The sequence below is a fragment of the Lepidothrix coronata genome, unplaced genomic scaffold, assembly GCF_001604755.1.
Source record: "Lepidothrix coronata isolate B3197 unplaced genomic scaffold, Lepidothrix_coronata-1.0 Scaffold27, whole genome shotgun sequence".
Lineage (NCBI taxonomy): Eukaryota > Metazoa > Chordata > Aves > Passeriformes > Pipridae > Lepidothrix > Lepidothrix coronata.
The window spans coordinates 4067807-4090997 of NW_016690207.1; the positions used below are offsets into that span (position 1 = coordinate 4067807).

Below are 23191 nucleotides of genomic sequence, written 5' to 3' on the forward strand. Positions count from 1 at the left end.
GATCCCTGCTCCTTTTACAAAGAGGAATTTCATTTTTAGGTGCTTCACAGTGTAAGCCTGGGTGGGGAGAGAACTGCAAGACTCACTTATTCTTTTCTCCTCTTTGAAAATTCTCATTCCTGCCTGGCCTAAAACTTAAGGATTTGACAGAGGACAAAACACATTTCACTTTTTAAAACTTTTTTTTTTTTCCTTTTGAGAGAGAGACAACCTCCATCGTAAAACTCAGTGGGGAAAAAAAAGCTCAAATTAAAAGTCATTTGACAACCACCTTGGCTTCCAACAACTGAACAAATAACGGCCTCTTTGCAGAGAGAGGTGCTAAAATCTGCCTGGAAGCACAACAAAATGGTTTTCCACACCTGATTACCCACACATTCACCAACTATTTTCTCCCTACCTAATTATAAAAACAAGGAGGCCAGTAATAAGACAGTTTTAAAGTCACTGGAAAGCTGAGCTCAGCTTTCGGTTCAGATGGCTTCGGTTCTTTCTTTCTCTCCCACCTGCCTCCAGCACCTTTTTTACTCCCCTACATTCACCAGATGGTCCAAAACATGCACAGCCAGCCAGGCTGTGGGTCCTCAGTAGTCCAGGGAGATGAGCTGCTGCATCCATCCATCCATCCATCCATGAAACAACGGACCCTGCTTCCTCAGGGCCCATCCCCTCCTCTGAACTCACTGCCAAAGGGCAAATCCTTTACCTGGGTCTAGTGGAGATTAGCATGCCCATCACGTCCCCAGACATGCAACCAGGAATGTTCAGGATGAACCAAACATGGGAGAGCAGCTCTCCTCAGTCCACGTACTGGGTCCTTCCCAAGTAAGGGATGTCCACGGACTGGATGATCCGGCCCGCCGTGCGCTCCTCGAAGATGACAATCTGCAGGACACAGGGGGATCTCTGAGTGGGATTCCTTCAGGCAAAGGCTGAGTTACTCTGAGTATTTTTAGGAGGAAAAGGCACATGCTCACAGCAGGGGAAGGAAGCATCACTTAGAGGGATCAATCAGGGCGAGTCTGAACGGTAACCGTGATTCTCCCTCGGCACCACGTGGTGCAGAAGTGAACCAGCATCACATCAGGTGTGTCTTGATTCTCAACTTGATGCAGTGCTTTGAAGTTTAGCTGCCAGTGTCTTAATGGTTGTCAGAGCCAGAGGAGCTTTAGAGCAGCACCTTCCCTAATTTTTACAGACCTTAGGAGGTAACACTCTCCCTTTATTGGGCTGGCTTCCAGCTGGAAATGGGTAATTAATATCCTGTACATGTCTGGCTCTTTGGGACGTGGCTCAGAGCAGGATCTTTAACAACACAAGCAGGCAAAGAGCAATCCCCCCCTTTCCCCTCACCTCGTTGTCCCCTTTCTTTAACCAGGGCCCAGGAAGGTAGAGAGTTTCCTGAGGTCCAATTTTCCAGTAGCGGCCCAGGTTCTGCCCATTGACAAACACCACTCCTTTTTCCCAGCCCTGGAATCAAGGCAGAACATGGAATTACTGATGCAGCTCTGCTGCCTCGTTAACATCCCCCCAGGAAACTAAATCTGCTTTCACACTTGCATTCTTTCCAGCCACTTTCCACAGGTTTTCTGCTTGCTTTCCCTGCTCAAATCCCTGAAGCCATGAACATTTAAGTAAGCCCTGTTGAACAGGAGTTATCCTTAATGTACTAATTAAAGGGATAAAGCTCTCAAAAATGTGCAATTCATGATTCATGCTTGCACAGGAAACTTCATCCTTTTGAACAGACTTTATTCCTTCCCAAGCATGGAATATCTCCCCTCACCTCCTTCCCAGGTGACAGAAATACTGTATTGCTGCTGACTGGCATCATTTACAGCAAAGTATTAATGGGAAAGTGAGCAGTAAGTAATGGCTCTGAGGGAGGGAAGTCAGAGGAGAAAGTTTAATAATACTTAATATCTCATCTGAAGTTCTGTGCAGGAGCAGCAATCTTCCACAGAAAGACAACAGGAATGCCAACTCTCATGCCATGGCTATAAAGAAGTGACTCTTTCCATATCACATCGAGGATAAAACTAGTCCTTCCTTTATTTTTTGTGCCCATTAGTCTTCTAGTAAATAGAAAATAGCATTTGTATGTCAATAAAAAAGACTAAGTGGTCACTAGCAGCTCTGCAGGGTCAGTATTTTTCATCAGGACAACCACAGACTGAACAGAATTACCTCCCAGCTGGAGGAGACTCTACACCCCAGAATAACAAGACCACAAGAAGACTAAAGAACTACAGAACTACAGACAGAGCTCAGTCACAGCTAGTGCACAAGAAGAGTCTCTCTAATCAGCTTTTGAAAAATCTTGATCAAGAAAAAGCAGGACTTGCCTGTAGCTTCAGGAAAGTGTCCTGTGGCTGTTGCTCTATCCACAGCCTTCCACGGAAAAACGCTGGACCAACAAAGTAATCTGGGACTGAGCTCCATCCAGAAACTTGCTGCAGGCTGAAAGAGAGGGACCCACTTCAGACAGGTGTGTACTGGAGCCACCTGGCTGTGTCTTCATGGTCACAGCACTGGGAGCCCAGCTTGTGGTCCAAGAGAAGGATATCTGGGGCTACCACCAACTCTGATACCAAGTGACAGGACAAGGGGGAAGGGAGTCAAACCAAAAGAGAGAAGGTTTAGATTAGATATTAGGAAAAAATTCTTGGCTGGTAGGGTGGGGAGGCCCTGGCACAGGTTGCCCAAAGAAGCTGTGGCTGCCCCATGCCTGGAAGTGTCCAAGGCCAGGTTGGACGGGGCTTGGAGCAACCTGGGATAGTGGAAGGTGTCCCTGCCCATGGAGGGGTGGAATGGGATGAGTTTAAGGTCCCTCCTAACCCAAACCAGTGATTCTGTGATAAAAAGCTCTGCTTCATGTTGGCTGAAGTGCCCATCCTCCTCCACAGTGCTTGCTACAGGAAAACCTGCACAACTGACAGGATTCAAACCAGACATTCCTGCCCAGGAACACAAACACATCCTTGCAGGTTTGCAGTAATTAGGGGCAATCTGACATTACTTCTTANACAAGAAGAGTCTCTCTAATCAGCTTTTGAAAAATCTTGATCAAGAAAAAGCAGGACTTGCCTGTAGCTTCAGGAAAGTGTCCTGTGGCTGTTGCTCTATCCACAGCCTTCCACGGAAAAACGCTGGACCAACAAAGTAATCTGGGACTGAGCTCCATCCAGAAACTTGCTGCAGGCTGAAAGAGAGGGACCCACTTCAGACAGGTGTGTACTGGAGCCACCTGGCTGTGTCTTCATGGTCACAGCACTGGGAGCCCAGCTTGTGGTCCAAGAGAAGGATATCTGGGGCTACCACCAACTCTGATACCAAGTGACAGGACAAGGGGGAAGGGAGTCAAACCGAAAGAGAGAAGATTTAGATTAGATATTAGGAAAAAATTCTTGGCTGGTAGGGTGGGGAGGCCCTGGCACAGGTTGCCCAAAGAAGCTGTGGCTGCCCCATGCCTGGAAGTGTCCAAGGCCAGGTTGGACGGGGCTTGGAGCAACCTGGGATAGTGGAAGGTGTCCCTGCCCATGGAGGGGTGGAATGGGATGAGTTTAAGGTCCCTCCTAACCCAAACCAGTGATTCTGTGATAAAAAGCTCTGCTTCATGTTGGCTGAAGTGCCCATCCTCCTCCACAGTGCTTGCTACAGGAAAACCTGCAGAACTGACAGGATTCAAACCAGACATTCCTGCCCAGGAACACAAACACATCCTTGCAGGTTTGCAGTAATTAGGGGCAATCTGACATTACTTCTTACCTGTGGCAACAATTTGGGAGCAGGGCACAAACAGAAGAGGAAACAAGGAGTGGAGAACCCCACAGGCACAAACAGAAGAGGAAATATAGAATCCCACAGAAGCCTTGAGCCTCTGTCAGAACATGTTCCTGCTGACCCTTAGGAGCTGCACCTCTTGGACTCAGGGAAGTTATTGATCCAGGGCAGCCTGACTGCTACTGAATTATTCAACTAAAAGCCTGTGACAGTTCCTTTCACAACACTCTGCTCCCTCCTCCCCCGTGGGGACTGTGAGCTGATTGTGTTCCAGTGCTGCTGGTCAACAGCCAGGAACTGAGGGCAGTGGGGACTAATCTTGCTTTTATTTGGGCATGGCAGCTCACTTGCTTTAAATGTTCCTCACTGGAAATATTCCTCTAACACCCTGCAGCCCAAAAGCTTGGGAGTTACCCCATCAATAAACATCTTTCAGGCAGCCCCCCAGCACCTGGTAAAATTGTCCTTGGAAATTTCCAAACGTGGACTTTTTTCCTTTGCAAAGCCACTGGAGTTTAACGTTGCCTCTCTCTCCTTCCTACACAAAATGGGGGAGCTGTGATATCTTGGGGGATTGCTCATAAGTTGCTTTCTGGTATTAACAACATCACTGAAGAGTCTCTCTGGATCATGGCCAGAGTCCACAGGGTTTAAACATGCCTATGATTTTCTGTATCTGCTGACAGAGACTCCTTGATGTCCCCTGACAGATTTCCTTTCCTGAATTAAAGCACAATAACATAGAAGAGAGGAAGCCATCTGGATTGTTAATGCACTATTAGTAGCTTTCTAGAATTAGTCCACCCCTTGAAGTCTGAATTACTAAACATATCAGCCATACTGGTGATTTCCAGAAAGACCCAAACTTCTCCAACATGTGGGGACCCACCCCTTTGACTAAGCCCTGCTTTTACCTACCTGATCTAACCTGCAAGCTGCAAGGAAATCTTCAAATCCTCCACAGAGTGAATACATTTCATTCTAAATAATGGTATGGATAATCTAGCACTATTTTCTGCACTATTTCAGGCAAATCTATCAGCAAGGAACTTCTCAGTGCAAAAATCCACCTCCCTGCTGTTACCTCACGTTGCCTTTCTCATACATTTAGCTGCTCCCTATTAGATTTTGCACTGCTGGTAAACAGGTGGTTTCAAAGGAGGAAGGAAAAAAAAAATGTTTAAATCCCACAAACCTTTTCATGAAGGCAGGTTTCATCTCCAAACTGTAAATCTTGAAGTTCCTCAAGGGGGTTTTATTCAAGAAGACGTCACCAATTAAGCCTGTGAGAGCAATGGGGGTAATGAAGAGCTGAAAAACAGCTAAAGCTGATGGATTTTCCTATTTGAATGCAGGGAACAGCAGGGGATGGAAAGCAGCCACGTTCTGCAATGGAATTAGAGTCCATATGGTCCCATTGCTCATCCAGATTGAGTGGGGAACATTACTACACTTTGGCCTCTCCATTCTCTCCTTTGCTTCAACTCACCAAGTCATTCAACAACTCCAAGCAGAAAACACTGTTGGCACATGCAGCAGGTGGGGGGTGGTTGGTATTGTTGGGTTTTAGTTTATTTCGATTTTTTTTAGAGCAGTGAATCAGTCACTTCTCTAACAGGCACAGCAAAATATGACAAGGGCAAGAACTGATGCCCAGTGCTGGTCCAGTGCTTTTCATCCAAGGATCTTAAGGCACCTTAATCTGTAATTTACCTTGAGCACTCTCTTGTTATAACTATTCTCCCTATAGCAGGCAAAGCCTGGGTCCTGCACTTGAGGCTGCCTAAGCACCTCCTCTGCATTAAATAAAATCAATACAGTCACGTGCCTAACTCCATTAATCTATTTTATATAGCTTTTGCATCTAGTTTCCCTGCTAAAACAGAATCCTGGGGTTTCAGCTTCTTCCAGCTCCACAACTGTGTGTGACAGACTTGAGCACTTCAGTAAATTCTGCTCAACAGGATGCAGTTCACTCCTGATACTGTGTGAGTGTTTAAATGGTGTGATTCTCCAATATCAGCCCCCCGGGGGAAAACACAGATTAAAAAAGGTATTTTCCTTCTCTCCCTGTGAAGTGAAATGCTCACAGAGCAAGAGAAAGGGAATCTGAACATCACCTAGGAAACCCAGAGGAGAGCCAGATTCAGTGATGGCCTTGGGTTTAGCTGTACCCCTATAAAAGAAGAATCTTTAATGCAAGGCATTAAGCAGCCACAGCTTTTCACCTGTGACCCTCCAGACAGGGGGTGATGACGTTTTTTGACACATTCCCTCCATCCCACCATTCCCCCCAACTCCCAGTCATGTCCAGCACCACGAGAGCTGCACTGGGCCCTTAGTCTGGTGCTGTGCAAAGCACACAGACACTTCTGCAGGGCTTAAACTCAGGAGAACTCTCCAGGACAGTCTGAGAACACAGAACTTAACCCACCTTTCCTCTGCTCATTCAGTGCCAGGCCATAATTGACACGCCCACGGTTCTCTACCAGGAGCTTCAGCTGCCTGAATCCCTAAAAAACAAAAGGAAGAGCATCAGCTGGACCAGCTGTGTCAGCCTCAATGCCAGGTTAGCAGAGGTGTTTCGGAGGGAAGGTGGCACCAGTACCTCTGGCAGCTGCCATTTCTCACTTTATTTTAAAGTTCCAGCACTGAGGAGCTCTCAGCCTCTGCATGGAAGTTTTCTGGGTTTTTTTACTGTTGAATTTTGAAGTCCCATTTGGATATCACCCACAGAGCCAGCAATGGAGTGTGACACAGGACAGGCTAATGTCATAAATCCTCCCACAGGCCTTCAGAACAACTGGTGTATCCACCCCCTCACCTGCTCCTGGAGCCACACACAGCTCTCTTGACATGTGTTCAATCAATACATCAGTCTTGGTGCCAGGTCCTGCCAGGTTAACACTGCCCTCAGTCTCCTCTCATTTAATTTGAGACCCAAAAGGTGCAAAAGCCCCCAAACCCTCCTTAAAACCTGCTTTGTGCTAAGGAAGATGAAGCCTACACAGATTTAACCTGCACAAACAGGGTACAGGTACTTGATGTCCAAGTTGCAGCTGTGGCAGGAAGGCTGGCAAATTGTGTGCAGCAAGGACTACAATAACTTGAATTTTCTCCATGGGAAAGTATTCAAACCCCACTTTTCCACCACAAACAGTAACTTGGCAGTGAGATGGTGTCCAATTTGGGTACAACAACCATTCCCTGCTGTACCAGCTTGTCTGGGGTAGGTGGGAGGTGCCTTCCTGAGAGAAATTCCTCTTTAGTGATCCTGGCTCTGTTATCCACACACTGCTGCTGTGAGCAACCCCCAGCTAGTTACCTGTCCCTCAGGAATGAAGAGCTCCACTGTGTTGTAGTCCAGCTCACCCACATACACAGTGTTAACAAACACCTGCACAACAGAGCACACGAGACAAGAGCAACTTCACATCAATTTTACTATAACCATGTCTTGCACAGGTTAACTGAAGTTGTATTTGGGGAGAAAAGTCTCTCTACTTGAAACCAGAACTCAGTGTCCACAAATGTGTCACTGATTCAAGTCCAGGCAGGACAAAAAAAAAATAAAATAAAATAAATAAAATCACAGTATTTCTCAGAATATTCAACATTCTCAAGTTTAAAGATATTTTAAGTTTTAGTAAACTGGAAACTCAAATTTAATTACAAATGGTAAGGGTTGGGGCTTAGGTGAGAACTGGAAAGAGAGAATCACACTCCTAATTTAACAAGCTCACATTTCCCCCCATTTCCTGCCTGGTTTTCCAGACCAAAGCATTTCCATCCCACCCCAGTGAGTCCCAGCTGCCCTCTGGTCCTTACCTGGGCTCTGTCACGGACGTGGTTCCTTGTGTGCAGTTGGCCACCACCAAAAATGACAGTCTCATAGAGCACATACCCGTAGGACTGCCCAGTGCTGTCGTTTAGATGCAGATTTTCCATGTTAACAGGAAATTCTGACTTAATGGGCTGCAAAGGAGAGGCAAAAGGAACGTCAGGAGTGGTTTCTCAGCACTGCCAGGCTCGTTTCAGACAGGTTTACTCTCTGCCACAGGGTGCATCTCCCTGTGAGCCTCCTGGGAGCTGCTCCAACCCTAATTCCCTCATGGCTCTCTGAAAGCTACAGCAAAGTACCAGAAAAGGGAGCCAAGGACTTGCAGAACTGGAGTCCCAAGAGAACAGAAGTAGCAGTAAAAAAAAAGATTTGCTTCTTTTACATATTCTTGACAAAACATTCCCCAACCTTCTCCTCGTGGGATAACAAGCCAGTGCACTAATTGCCTTTTGCACCCAAGAGGTGATGCCTTTTAGGTCTGAGATGCATTAAAATAGGTGTTCCTACCTGTAAGAGAGATGGTAACACATCCCAGAGAGAGATGTACTGATGCAACAGGATTGCACCATAGGATGCCTTGCTTTCAATCATGGGAGGCAGAGGAAGAGGATGGCCTGGGGTGCAAAAAAAAAAGAGAAAGATGGAACAATGATTTCAGCCAACACACATTTAAGGCCCCTCCAGACCTTTGGTCCCTCTCCCATCTTTTGGAAATAACCTCCAGCCAACCAACCAACTCCAGCAGAAGGGCCAGTTTAAACAATTCCCTCATTTAACACTGTGGGTAGAACAGTATCTGGGTTCCTGGGTTTATAATTACCTATGATCACGCTGAAGAGTTGCCTGAGCTTGAAGAATTTGGATGTGTAGTCTCCAGCCTCTGTCAGCACAGCATCATAGTCTGGAAAAGCAGCACGTGTGATTTAAAAACATACAGCAGCTCTGGGACAGCTTCATGCAAGAAGTAAAAGCCCAAGTCACAATTTTCATGGCACTTTAAGCTGAGTGAATGTCACTAAACAACCACTAATTTGGAGAAGAGCCATTCGTGAAGGAGCAACATACTTTTAGAGACCTAATTTGCACATAATCCAGAATTTCACACAGGATAAAGTCAACAATTAAGCATTTTAACAAAAGGCTGTTGGGATGAAGAGAGATTTATGGTACAATTTGACTTGGTAAAATCAAAAACCAGAATGGTATCTTGGAACATCATCCCTCCCTAGAAAGAAGAGAAGCAAAGTCATCATCTGTGCTGCTTCTGTTTACAACTAATAAGGGGATCCTCCACATCCTGAAATGGGTTTGGAAATAGGAAACACTAATGTAAACCCTTCTGTTAGACAGGTATTTGCTTCTGAGCTCATTTTTTTATGAGAAGGGGTCCTACTGACCATTTCTAAGCATGTCTCTGTCACTGTCACTAGCCCAGGGGGAGTCAGAGCTGCACTCCCACCACAGGCAGGGCAGTGGCAGAAAACTCACCATAACTGGTGACATCTGACTTGTACTCATCAGCTTCCAGAGCCCCATTCATGAAGCCAAAGTTGGTGCCTCCGTGGAACATGTAGAGGTTGATGGATGCTCCTGTTTTGAGGACACTGGCCACGGTGGTCACCATTTCTGCAAAGGAAGGGCAGTGCCAGAGGGGCCACAGACCACAAATCTGGGCTGTAACACAGCCAGGAACTCAAAGCAGACACAAACACCCTGGTCCCTGTCAGCCAGCCACCCCTGTGCAATTACAGTGATTTGTGTCGTGGTTTGTATCTTGTACTGACACTTTGGGACACATTCATACATTCAGATAATCCTCTCCTCTAAGTGAAAAAGGGTAAAGGTCATGGACTCCAGCAGGAATTTTGCTTTTAAGCAGAGGAGTTCAAAGGACTACTCAGCCAGACTCCTAAACTGAACACACTAATGACCCAATTACAAAGACAATTGCAGGAGGATAAGAGAGTCATTAAAACAGTCTTATATAGCTCTGTTTTCACTGCACTTTAGATGCCCTGGAGGTTCTGGAGCTGTTGGTTTATTTTTTTAGCACTAGTCTTTCTAATGAGCTTTTAACCACCAAGAAGGTGCTACACTTGCAAGAGGATTAAATTCACCATATTCCTACAGGAGGTAAAATGCTCCCCTGCCTGCAAGGACAGAATTTGGTGCTCACCATCTGCATCAAAGACATAGTGAGGGCCTCCCCAGTTATCAAACCACCCAGTCCAGTACTCCATCACCATCTTTGGCTGATCTCTCTGTGTCAAAAAGAAAAAACAGAGTCAAAATGCATTCAGGGCAGGCTTGCACTCACTCCTGTTTTCTAGAGAAGCATTGTTCAAATTCAGTTCAGTGAAATGGTTTTTACAAGAGTGTTTTCTTCTCAACTGGCACAGACAAAAGGCAGCTAAGGAGCTCTGGACATGTGAGGAACAAGATGCTGTGGGACACCAATGCCCAGAACAGGCAAGCAAAGCTTTGTGCCTCTGCACAAAGCAAAAACCTCAGCACACAATCAGGTGAGACCAAACAATTCTGGACGCTGTTGTTTGGTAGAGCTGTAGCAAAAAAAAAAAAGACAAACCAACTGTCCCTGTTTAGTTTCTGCTAGAAATCCACATTTATAAATGTCTGCTTACGTGCCATGCCACTGCCAGCTGAGAGTTTGCAGGTGCAGGGCAGGCAGTGCCTGCCAAGGTAGAACAGCAGACCTTAGCTGTTAATGCCTTTTTAATGCTGCATATGGTGTTGGCAGGGAAGAATTAGCCTTTGCAGGAATTAGGTCTTCATTAAAGGCTCTGCACACAGAGCAATTGCTTCCCATTTGTCACCCCCTGCCAGCTCCCTTAGCTCCTGCAGAATTCCACCCAGACAGGACAACATGTGCTGCCACTCCAGCCTCGTGGGCTTCATTTCCAGTCAATTTTGCCTTTTATTGGATAGAGGCTCTACCTGATGCCACAGGAATTGGCCAAGGTAAGTGGCATTAAAGCAACTTGTATTTCATTAGGAGAAAACAACTGCCTGTAATCACCTAAATGTCCCAGGTATGGAGCAGCTCTTGGAAATACATTGAATCAATCCATCCCCAGTAAACCAGTCACAGAAGGAATTTTATCACCCTCTGGAACAAAGCCCATAACAAGGAAAAGATAACACAGCTTAATAATCCCTAAAAACATGAATAACAGGCTTCCTATCTTGTAATTAGTCAGTGTGGCAAAGGAGGAGCTGCTTTTTTGGGGCCATGTTGCATTCATTTGGTGGGGAAGGTGCCACCTTCTGTTCATTTGCAGGGTTTGGAGAATTTTAGAAGACCTAAAGAAGGTGAAAGCACATGCAGCAGAGCCTCTTCTGCCAGCACAGGAAAAGAAAACAAATGCAAAGTGTAGGATTAAACATCCAGCAGCAAGGCTTCCTTCCACAGCCCAGGAAAAAGCCAAGGGAAGGGGTGAGAAGAGAATTGATTGGGGCTGGGGGCAGATGTCAGCTGTTCACATCCTTCATTTGGAGCAAGGAGAGCAAAGGGAAGAGGACAGAGGATGCAAAGAGAGAGACAACCTGTCATTAAAACCAAAACTTGCTGTTCCCTCACTACTCCCTCATCACAATCAGGACACTTTTCATGTCAAGTGTTCATCAGGCAATTCCCTCCCTGATCCACCTCTCTGACAGCACAGGGGGTTAAAGATGCTCAAGTGACACACTAAAACTTCCTCAGTCTACACTGAAAGAGGTTTTGGGGGTGACTGCAACACCCATGACACTGCACCCTGAAAACTGCAGCAGAGCAGCAGCCTGCAAACACCCTCCTGAGAGCAGCCACAGCATCAGGGTAAAGGAGTTTGGGAAAAAGATGATGGAACTGCAGGAGAGAGGTCTGACAATTGTGAACTAGGATGTTACTGAGCATCCAACCCCTGAGAGCTACACACAGGGCACAGCTGGATGGAAAGGTGCTGGATAACAGCACAGTTAAATCCTCCTTCACTGATTCCAGAAGGATTTGGCCTGATGAGAAGGAAGCCCCAAACCAACACATGAAGCCCAGACAGACTCTCAGTGCTTCACTTCTAATGCTGTCCTGGACAACCTGCATGAACAATGTCTTTCTGCATCTTACCTGTACTGTGTCCAGATATTTCAGTAGCCCAGGCTCCAGTTTCTGAAAGTTAACAGTGGCCAGTGCTATTGGGAAAAGAAAAATGTATTAATTTAGACTCAGACAAAGTGTACAAGACCATCTCTTTAGGCATTAGCCCAGCACAAGCTCAGGGGGAACTGGAACATCTTCTGAACCACCAAAATAACCTCCTCAGAAATTTCCCATCAAAGTCTTTGCTTGGTGTGCAGAATCCAGCTGAACCACAGCACACAGTGGAATCCTTGCAGGACATCATTTAGCTCCAATGTTCAGAGCTACTAGAAAGAGAGAGCATCAGAGCAGCTTGGGGGGTGTCACAAGCTTTAATTAGAGCCTGTAAAGCACATGGAGATCCTCAGATAAAAGGCACCACATAAAGGCAAACTTATCAGAAAGTCCTGTGTGGATGCCACACTGATCTCTCAGGCTTTAGCTGCAGGAATTGCTACCCAGGCAATATCCTACAGCTTGTCATGTCTGTGGGGGTGAGCGAGAGGAACCACAGGACAAGTGAACCAGAGAGAATTGGAATTGGAAGAGTTTTCTGTGCTTCTGCCCCGTGCAGAGCAGGGAAACCAGCTGTGTGTGCTGCAGGATCTTCAGGCCCTGCAGTGGGAACTCCTGCCTGCAGGACAGAAGACACTAATCTGGGATCAGTGTTTCAGCCCCTGGCACACATTTGAACTATTTTCATCCTCTTCTAGCCTGTGGTCACACTGATATTTCTTCCAACTTTGAAAATGCAGGAGCAGTGATATGATTCTGTATTAAAAATCAACTTCTTACAAGAGAGCTGGGATCAAGTCCAGCCCCAGTTGTGTCAGACTGAGCACTTCAAACAGAATATTTACAGAAGAAAATGCTCACTTCTCACTATTTATACCTTGATTTTAAGAGGCTGATCTATGTACTGTGCTGAGCTAAAGAAACTGGCACAGAAAACATGAAGGGAGAACAAAACAAAACGTGGGTTTAGCACTGATGTAATACATTAGTTGGCAATCCTGAAGGAGAACAAGCCCAGCTCTGCTTTTCATGCAGATTAACAGCACACCATGAAAATGGAGAGTCCCCAAAGCCCTGCTGATCCTTCTCACAGGACCCCACATACACACCACTCCCCACCACGGTCCTGGAGGGACACCAGAGGCTTTATTTTGTCACCCATGAGCCCCAGAAGGGCTGTACCAGGTCAGAGCAGAGCCACCCAGCTTGGAATCATGGAATGGTTTGGGTTGGAAGGGACCTTGAAGCTCATCTTGTCCCTGGGCCATGGGCAGGGACACCTCCCACTATCCCAGGTTGCTCCAAGCCCCATCCAGCCTGGCCTTGGACAATTCTAGAGATGGGAAGTGATCCTGATTCTCCTTTAGTTCCTTCCTACCCACCCTGCTTCTGCCCCACTTGGAGCCTCAGTTATTCCACACACCTGATTCCTGACATTCTGACTCTGATGAGCAGATTGTTGTGACATCCAGGAGTCAAATCAGTATCCAAGAGCTCTCAGCATGAACACACCAGAAAAGGCAACTCCAAACAAGAAGGAGCTCTGAGGCAGCAAAGATTCCCTCAGGAGATGAGGGCTAGGCAGGAATTTCCACACCAGCCCTTCTCCTTCCAGCTCTCTGGCAGGGAGAGAGTGACTCTGTGTGGTCGCAGCTGAAAACTGCTGCACACCCAAAAAAACCCAAATGAGAACATCACCCTACTGGTGAAGGCCCGTGGACTTCACTTACTGACTTTGTCCCTCTCATACTGTCATACAAAAACAAGAGGAGGGAAAAAAAAGAGAGGAAAGTCTTCCCCTTTAACCATCTCCATGGTTGAGATTAGAAAATTAACATTATTTCTGACTGAGTGATGACAGGAGCACTCCAAGTCTGCACCCTGCAAACACTTCATTCAGGGAAGCAACTCCTCAGGCAGGCAATGGGAACACAGGAGAGATCAGAGGGCAAGCACAGAGTAAATCTCAGCTGAAATGATCTGGAAATCAGAGAATCAGTGTTACACTGTGCCCCAGACAGTCAGATTTTAGGGCTCAGTGGAACTGAGACAGGTGCACCTCCATTTCTTCACAAGGAAAAGGAGAAGGGTGGAAGCAGCATTTTTAAACTTTAACAGAATTAAATTTTTTAAAAGGGAAAATAGCCATCCTTTGGCACTGTGCACATCGGATCCCCTCCTTTACCTGCCTAAGGCTGCTCATCCAAAACAAGCTTGCTGAGAAGGTAAAGCTGCCCCACAAACTACTGGTAAACTTACAGAATGTTAGAATTCAGACTCAAGCTTCTGATGGACTTTTTTCTTCTCTTTTTAATTGCAAAGCAGCTATCTTAGGAATAAGTTACTACTGCTAGTAATTGCTGAGGTCCTTGTTTAATATACATTGAAATGAAGCAATAAGCAGTATTTTCAGCCTTGTAATCTGGCAAAATAACAAGAAATGCTGGGTGCTGCCATCTCCTGAGTCACTGGGAAGTACAGATGGCCAATCCTGTGTTGTACCTCACATGGAAAAAAACACCTAAACCTTTCTGGGAAGGGACTGGACTTGACAGAACACACTTGGTGGGTGCAGCTTAGTGCATGAAGTGTCCTGTTCTCCTTCCAAAGCCACGTTTCCCAAGGATCACAGCCTTACCTTGTCTCTACCAGCACATACCTCCTTCCACCAAGCCAAATGACAGCCCATTCTTGTTGTCTGAGGTCATCAACAGTTCCACAATCCCTCTCTTTAGCAGGGCCTAAGGTAAAAAGAGGAAAAGCCATTGTCAATACACCTTTCATGGCCTTCACCTTTGGGAAGGCAAAGGCAGTGCACTCAAAAGAGTGAGGTAAGGACAGGGATTTGAGGTTTTGTGTGAGTTGGGGGTGCTTTTTGATGAGTATTTCATTCCAGGAAGATTGCAACTTGGCCATATATGCTAGATGTGAATTAATCACTTTGCCACATTCAAAGCCCGAGGCTCGAACCAGAACAAAGAATAAGAGCCCCACCTCACATCAGATCCCACTCCCACCAAAAAGGAATCCCTGCAAATCCTGCTTTCCCACATTTTCATCTCTAACCACTCCACTTCCTCGGGTGCAAATTGCACACAACCCCAGAATATGATGAAACAGCACTGCAAAAAAACACCCACAGGCCTGGCAAGGGGATCTGTCCTGACAAGTCTGGGGAGCAGCCCAAGCTCTTTCCTCCCTGAGCCATGGAAAAGCAAGGATGAGTTTGCAGACCCCCCCCAGAGTCTCTGTAGCCCATTTAGGGCTCTGAAAACCATTTGTTTGGCATTATATCTGTAACTTGTTGTACATACACTTCCTATTTAACCTTGTAGGCAAAGTGACATCACTCCATGAGGTGGAGCTGGTGCAGGAGCAGGCCCAGCTCTAACAGATTAACACTCCTGCCACGGGATTTATTTGCTTGAAGAACCTCTGTACACCTTGAGCAACAGGACAACCTGAGCCTCAGGGTGAAGCTGAAGTACCCAAACGGTTACAGAAAGATCTGATAAAGCTGTAGCAGGAAACACAATTTATAGTACATACACACTGGAGGGGTGGCCTCCTTCACATGCAGCAACACTCTTAAGCATTCAGTGAGAAGAAATTAAACAATAAACCTGTTAAGACACACTGCAGATCTTGTTATCTGCCTGACTTTGGGGGCAAACAACCAGGTCAGCCTGCTGTGAGATCCACCAGGATAAGCTGTCCTAGTGGGCACAGGTCAACTCCTTATCACCCACTCAGAGGCAGGAGCCAGGGCACAGTCTGATCTCTTTTTGACAGGGGCAAAGGAGGCCTTAGGCAAATTAACCTGCCTGATGCTGAGCCCCAGATTACACAAGTTTAGGAGTGTGCTGGTTCACATCAACCTTCCTCCCAGGAAAGTCAAAAAGAGAAAACTTTATCTAATGTCATCTAAGAGAAGCAAAACAGGACCCCCTAGGAGGAGCTTCTTCAAGACCAGCTATGCAATGCAGATATTCCCTATTTCCCTATCACCCTCTGCTCTGGAAGACATAAGAACACAGGCTTATCAGCACTGAGAAGGCCACGTGCCTTCTCTTCCACTCCAGGAAGAAACATCCTGGGAAATGCAGCTGCATTAGGGACTGACGCTTTCAAGAGTCTCTGAAGCCACTCTCAGAGTTATTCAGAAGAAAGAACACACTCTCAGGAAGGTGGTTTAGGGGAGAGATTGAGCACAGAAAGCAGCAGAAGTGCCACCATTACCATTTTGACATAGGTCATGTAGTTGGGGTCTTTGGCGTAGGAACCGTATTCATTCTCCACTTGCACTGCAATGATGGGACCTCCTCTCTTGTACTGTGGGCAGCAAAAGGGAGTTGTTGTTCATCACGATTTCTAATCCCAGGGAGCAAAATCACAGTGGCAGTGTCTTGCAGGAAAGATGTACCAATCTCAGATGGACTCAGCTCCGCCCTCCCATGCTCCCAAACAGACACAACTACAGCCCTTGCTGGTTCCTAGAGCAAAACTGGTACTTCTGTCATTGCTTCAGCCTGCTGCAGTTACACAGAGCTCCCAGCCACTGGGCAGTCAGTGCCCACCCCTGGGGAGGGCAGAGGGTTGTACTTGCCTGGAGAGGGACAACAACACGCATCAGGCGATCGAAATAGGCGTCCACGGCCTCCGTGAAGCCCTTGTAGGTTGTCCTCAGCTGCATCTCTGGGTCTTGCAGCAGCCAGCTGTGGAAAAGCAGCAAACAGAATGTGTTCCAGTCTCCTGCCCAGTCGAGCTGCCAGAGGTAACATCAGCCACAGCTGGGCAGGAATCACTGGTGTTCCTGTGCCACAGTGGACAACACCGGGAGTGCCAATGACACCCCACCACTCACACTTTCAAATCACCCCAGGCTCCAATTGCCAATCTCTTCCCCTCTTTTTTGTTCTGCACTTCAGGCCTAAACTATTTCATAAACTTGCCCAAATATTTCAAGGGCTAACCTTATCTCTCTAAAGGTTACTCTGGAATTCCCTGCATTCCCAAGGGCGCTCTACAACCAAGTGCTCCTTCATAAAGATCCCAAACATGGCTCAAAACAAAGCTTCCAGTCATTGTTCCCATTGTTTCTACTTACAAGACTTAGTTCTGTTTGGGTTTAACACAGAAAAGGGCAATTTGTTGAAGAGCACAACAATATAGTGCTGTAACCATTTAAACAGAGTGAGCTTGTGCCTTCCTTGTCTCTGCAAAAGGGGGGATTAACTAATATCCTTCCAGAGGCCTGAAAGACTCAACTCCTCTATGCTAAATGCAGCTCAGCAGGCTTACAAAATCATCCATAAAATGGGAATAGCACCGTTGCTCTTTATCAGAATTTTTAATCTGTCTGATAAAAAAAACACGTGGGTGACGTGACAACACCTCAGCTCTCAGAGCCTCTTAGAGCAAGCTGTGTGCTTGAGGGGAAAATACAGAGTGTGCTTTAGGGGACAGTACAACAGGAGGCTGGAAAGTTATGGGTCTTTATTACTGCCACCCATTAATACAGATGTTCTAGCAGGACTTTTAAAATAGATCTGAGATGAAGCAAATTCTTACACCAAGCTGCAAATACTGTTCCCAGACTGTCAAGGTGCAACGACAATAGATGGGTTCCCCCAGTTGTTTTCTTGCTGTAAGCATTATGCCATAACACAATTATCATTTTAAAGATAAACAGCCAAAAAAAGAAAAATATTAGAGGAGCTCAGTAAGATAATGAATATTCACCCACTTTGGGGACACAGAAAATAAATATCCCCATCCAGCAGCCAGCCATTCCAAAGTAATTCCTTTGAAGGAGGCTCAGCTGTATGATCAGGGAGTTGGGTTTTTTTGTCCCAAATGCTTCCCTCAGCTGAATTATTTACACACTTACCTGGGCAGACCACCAAGGTCCCATTCTGAGCAGATATAAGGTCCAGGACGCAGAATCACCCACAGCCCATTTTTAGCTGCCAGGGAAAGGAAGGCCCTGGAGATCCAGAGAGCAGCATTACTGTCTGCCTGCAGAATCCCTGCCCCACACACTCCTAATATTCCAAGCACCATGAAATTCAGGTACCCAAACCAGCAGGGAATTGCTTGATGAAGCAATCCAACTATGCTGGATTGGTGCTAAACCCGTTAAGTTCCCAGAACTCCAGAAAGCAGAGGGAGGAATTTAAGTCCCCATTGCCTGAACAAGGTAGAGCTTTGCTTCAGGAGCTGGAAATGACATCTTCATCCAGACCCCCCCCCACACCCCCTCCCACCAAACAGGAGTATTTAATAGCAGAGCTGTCTGTACCACATACTCTAGATCCAGGTTTTGACTGAAGTCAAACTTCCCTCTTTGTTGCTCATGGAGGTTCCACGGCACGTACCTGAAAGGCAGAGTTAGGGCAGGGGAGGTGAAGGATAATGCAGTCTGGGATGCTTAGAAAGAAAAGCTGAGGCCCCACTTCTCTTTTTTATGTCTTTTCTCGCAATAAGATGCACTGATAACATTAGGACCCACTGGAATTAATGACAAAGTGCCCCAGAGGAGGGGAGAGGCTGTGAGGAACTTGGACAGAGCCTGGGGAGGGAGGGCACTTACGTGGTGAGGGTGTTTAAGCCACAGGCTTTCATTTTAAGCATCCGATCTTCCCAGTATTCCCTGGGCACTCGGAAATAGTGCATGGAACCCCCAAAAATGCGGAAAGGCATTCCTTCCAGCAGGAACTGGGAGTTCTCTGTCTGCAAGCCAAGGGTCCTTCCCCACAGCCCCAGAGGGGTCAGCTCACTCCAGTTAAACCTGGAAGAGAGAGAGACACAAATGAGCATCCTGGGGAAGGGATGTGTCCCCCCAGGACAGGCTGCTCCTTCCACCTCACCCAGCAAGACCAGCTCTGGCCTTCCTGCTTCTTAAGTAAACCACACTCTTTATCACACAGAGCATGTAGATTGCTCAGAAGACTATAAAACAGTTGGGAGATCTTCCTAAGATGTGGATTTGATATTCATTTCACGAGCAGCTTCCATCCTGAATGCCCCAAGCCACTCTGCCACACTCTACAGCTGAAATGCAGCCCTGCTCAGGCACAGAGCATGGAATTCACTTGCTGAAAACACAGGATGGGGAAGCTTTCACTCACAGTATCCACAAACACTTCCATAACTTATGGAATTTAAGATCTCCCTGTCTTTTAGTGGATGGCACACGGTAGCTGACTTCCAGATCCTTGTTCCCACTGCAGTGTTGCCATCCTGAATGTCTCGTGGGCTCTGGTATCTTCCAGTGCAATGCATGGAAAAAATAAAAACACCTCACCTGTTCCCTGTGAGCAGAGAACCTTTTCTTTAATTTAATGAACCCCCTGGATTATATTCATCACCAAGGAAAGACTAAGCCAGCTGTCCCCACAAACTTACCTCTGCCCACATGGCTGTTATTAACTCCTGCACGTTATTTGCCAAAAGAACTGGAGCAAAGGAGACACCAGTCCCTCAGCACTTACCAGGGTGAGCACTCACACTGTCACAGCTCCATCAGGTCAGTTCCTGCACCAAGTTACTGCTTCCCACTGCCTTACAGACTCCCCAGCTCATTTTGGCTGAACCAAGAAAACATTCCATCACCCAGCCCAGCTCCAAAGCAGTTCCACTGCCTCCATCAGACCACCCCAGTTGCACAACTCTGAATACACAGAGTCACACAATGGCAGCTTGTTATCAGAGCCAGATGTGAGGAATGAATTCCCAGCTCCAGAAAGCAAGAGTGACCCACACATTTGGGAGAAACATCGCACTGAGAGAAGAGAGGAGCACCTAAGCCTTCAGCTGTTGGCTACACTATGTGTAAAGCAGTTATTAGCAGAGGGGGAGGATGGCTCAGAGCTCGTGGGATTGCAAACCAGCAGCCTCCAGTGACTGCCTGTCCTCTGACAAGACAAGGAGACTACAAAGGAACTAAATCTAAGACTTCCAGGGTACTGCACGGGCTGGCTGACAAGCTCAGAGGGTACCTGTGTAGCACAGCATTCTCACAGGGCTCTGAGACAGCCGGCAGCAGGCAGGGGTAGTACCTGGAAAAGGAAGCCAGATTAGATATTCACTGCCTTCAGTCAACATTCATTGCCAAACCATTCACAGAAACAGTGCTGAGCAAGGAGACAGTGATGTATCCATTCAGAACGTGGTGTAATAATAACAGTTTATGAAGATAGTGCAGCTCAAAGCAGGAGAAATCAGTGCAAAATACCAATCTGCCATATTTAAAGGGTGACTGCCTGAGTAGGACCAGGAGAGAAGATGCTCAGCTACCCAAGAAAGTGGGGACAGCCAAATAATGATGTGAGGCTGGGAAATGGCAGCATTGCTCCCAAGGAATGACCAGGGATTTCAGCAGCAGGGGAGGAGGTTCTCAGTCCACCACAGGACATCCTGTGGCCACCTGCCTTTCCATTCTGCTAGAACCATCCCACACAGATTGTAACTTCAGCAATTCAGATCCCAAAACAGCAGCTGCATCTACTTCTATTTCTTGCTGGCAAGTCTGAGGTGGAAAGCTCAAAGGGGTCTGGAGATGCAAAACTTCAATTTTTAAAGATTAGGTTGGAAAATATCTAAGTTTCCCAGTTGTTTCTGAGCTAGACAGAGCCCAAAATTACCCTGTACACAGAAGTACTGCAGACTGTGCCAGAATGAAGGCTGTGCTCAGGAAGCACACACAGCCAGATAAAAATAAACTAATCACTTAAGCTCATCTTCTTAATCCTGGGCATAACTAACTTGGCACATTTCCATCAAGTTTCCTGTCTTAAAACTCCCCAGCTCTAGTATTTTTTTCTCACCAAGAAGGACTGGTGGGAAGCTCCCAAGCTCCCAATATTTTCAACATATTATCTTAGATATCCTGAAATCACATCTCTTATTAGGATCTGTTAAGGTAACTTCAGAAAAAACACTTGTGTGACTCAGCAGAGCTTCATTCTGGAGCAATCCAGAGTTGGATTGCCACAGTTTAAAGTCTACCTGGGCTCTGTGCTTCCTCCTGAGAGCAATTTATAGCTCCCAGGAGATTTTTTTCTCACTTCTATAATGACAGCACAGGTTGCAAAGAACCTTTTTTTGCTTTGCTAAAGGTTACTGGCCTATTTTGTCCCTCAACAGCCATCCCTGGAAGTGTTCCAGGCGAGGTTGGACGGGGCTTGGAGCAACCTGGTCTAGTGGAAGGTGTCCCTGACTGTGGCAGGGGGTGAAACAAGATGATCTTTAAGGTCCCTTCCAACCCCAACCATTCTGGGATTCTGTGAGTCTCTGATTTCATCTCTGCTTCAGGGAAGCCTCCTTTTCTTTTTGCAAAAAATATCATTCTATTACCAAGCACCCCAGAACTGAGACTGTGAAACTGGGACGGACAAGTTAGTCCTTAATGAAACGATCTGTGTTTATAAGATGGAATTTGAAGTGCAAAATATGACACATGGAATAGGAAAGTCCCAGTTAACTTCTGAACCAGACAGCTGTAAGACACAAACCTAGATGAAGTCCTCTCTGCAAAAGAGGCTTTGGTGTTGAACCACCACATTTCCAGAACAGCTGGGAGAAAAAGCTATTGCAAAAAAAAAAAAAAAAAAAGTCGTACCAGGGGAAAGAGCCTGGAGACCATTAACTCGCTTTGCTGATGCTACAGGATGTGCTGCAGAGGACAAGGGACTTTGCAGCTAATCCCTAAGCTCCACTGGACCTGCCTCACAGGGCTTTGCTGTTTATTCTGGGCTTCCTCTTGGCCACAGAAAAGTGAAAGCTCTGAGCTGCCCTTGCTCCCAGCTCATTGTCCTGCCTCACAAGCCCCTGGAGCCCATTCACAAGGCTGGGGTAAAAATCACCACATTTTGTAGCACAGTTTATTCCCAGGTGACCTGGACAATGGAGGTAAACACCATGTACCAATGAATACAGTGTTTTATGGATACACTCTTACAGGAGACAGACTCCCCTGCCTTTATCAGGTATTGGTTTGCAATAATCCTCTCTAAGAACCCACGTGGCACAAACCCAGGGCCAGCTGTAAAAGAATTTTGCTTCTAATTATGCAAAGATTCATCAAGGCTTTCCCATAGCTCTGAGCAGTAACTTCTGACTACAAATTTAGGAACCCATTATAAAATAACCAAGTGGCAATAAATAACTACATCTTCCCTTGCCTGTATATTCCACCTCCATATATTTCCATGTATATCTCCAGCATTTCATTGTCAGGAAGAGCTCCTGTCACTTGGAAGCCACTGTGCACCTCTGGCTGTAATAGGGGACACGCTCGTCCAGGAAAGAGCATCACCCCCGAAATGAACCCCCAAAACACACGGGATCAAAGCTAGAACCTTGAATAACTTCTTGGTATTACAGGTGGGCTCCAGAGGAACAGCTGCTGGCCTGGAGTGTGCAAACAGGAGCAGAAGAAGGAAGATAACAGGGTTAGACAGGAGAGGTGGGCACGACCCCTGGGCACCACACTGCTCCATCCGTGTGGCCACCGGTGATATGGGGACACGGGACGGGGAGAGCCAGACCCAGAACGGGCTGGAGAGAGGGGAAACAACACTGTGCGAGCACATCAGGGAGAGCTCCAGAGCTGGGTTAGATCCGCGGGAGCGATTGATTTGCAAAGTGCATCATCCATCAGCACGGCGATGATGTAAAGCCTCTCCGGAGCCAAGGTCGGCAGGAGAGCATTTGCCCAACAGAGAACCTGATTTATGGCGCTGGCAACGGGTCTTCCCCCAGCCATTACTTCTGGAGACGGACAAGAGCGGTGGGTATCAGGTGCAGCGTTTATTTAAAGCTTTAGGTAATTCCGGCGCGGCCGCAGCGCTGCTCGCTCCGCTCCTTCCCACGCTCCCGTTCGGCCGCAGGAACGCTGATGGGAGCGGGGGTCTCTGATCTCACAAGATGTGATTCTACCGAGCCTGGCCCCCCGCACGTTAATCCGCCGGCAGCGCGCGGGGAGCGCAGCCGTTAATTACGTTAATTCCGTTAATAACCGTCCGTGTCCCCCCCCTGGCCCCGATCCCATCCATCCATCCATGCGCAGTTCTCCCGCAGCCAACCCCATTCCCGGCGGGCAGGGCCTGCTCCCAGCAGGGCACCGCCACCCTCCCAACCCCTCCCCGCCGCCGCCCGCGGGGACCCCCCGCCCGCCCGCCTGCCCCGCCGGGGGCGCGACCCCCGCACGCCTCCCTCCTTTCCCCGCGCCCCGCCGGGGTCTCACCTGCGCAGCAGCAGCCACACCACGAAGAGGAGCAGCGCGGCGGCCCCGAGGCGGCGCTGCCGCCGCCCTCCGCACGGCCACATGGCCGGGGGGACCCCGCCGAGCCCACCGGCCCCCGGCCCGCCCGGACCCCCCGGGCCGCGAACCCCCGACCCGCCGGGCGCGC

General features: G+C 47.4%; 1 protein-coding gene across 2 annotated transcripts; it reads right to left on the bottom strand.

Moving 5' to 3' along the window:
• Positions 1 to 167: 167 nt before the first annotated feature.
• Positions 168 to 23129, bottom strand: GLB1L2 (galactosidase beta 1 like 2). Of its 2 annotated transcripts, XM_017809733.1 has the most exons (19): positions 23026 to 23129; positions 18370 to 18567; positions 18086 to 18154; positions 17668 to 17763; positions 16384 to 16492; positions 16017 to 16109; positions 14437 to 14518; positions 11751 to 11815; positions 9801 to 9885; positions 9113 to 9250; positions 8445 to 8525; positions 8132 to 8238; positions 7612 to 7758; positions 7109 to 7180; positions 6218 to 6296; positions 4979 to 5066; positions 3088 to 3202; positions 1354 to 1470; positions 168 to 885 (listed from the first exon to the last, which is right to left on the bottom strand). In XM_017809733.1, exons 1-19 carry the CDS (start codon positions 23106 to 23108, stop codon positions 799 to 801), a joined length of 1911 nt encoding a protein of 636 aa, XP_017665222.1. In that variant the 5' UTR covers positions 23109 to 23129; the 3' UTR covers positions 168 to 798. The 2 variants fall into 2 exon arrangements, with proteins under 2 accessions (XP_017665222.1, XP_017665221.1); XM_017809732.1 differs by lacking the exons at positions 168 to 885; positions 1354 to 1470 and adding an exon at positions 19778 to 19837 and having other exon boundaries at positions 3053 to 3202; positions 23026 to 23108.
• Positions 23130 to 23191: the final 62 nt, after the last annotated feature.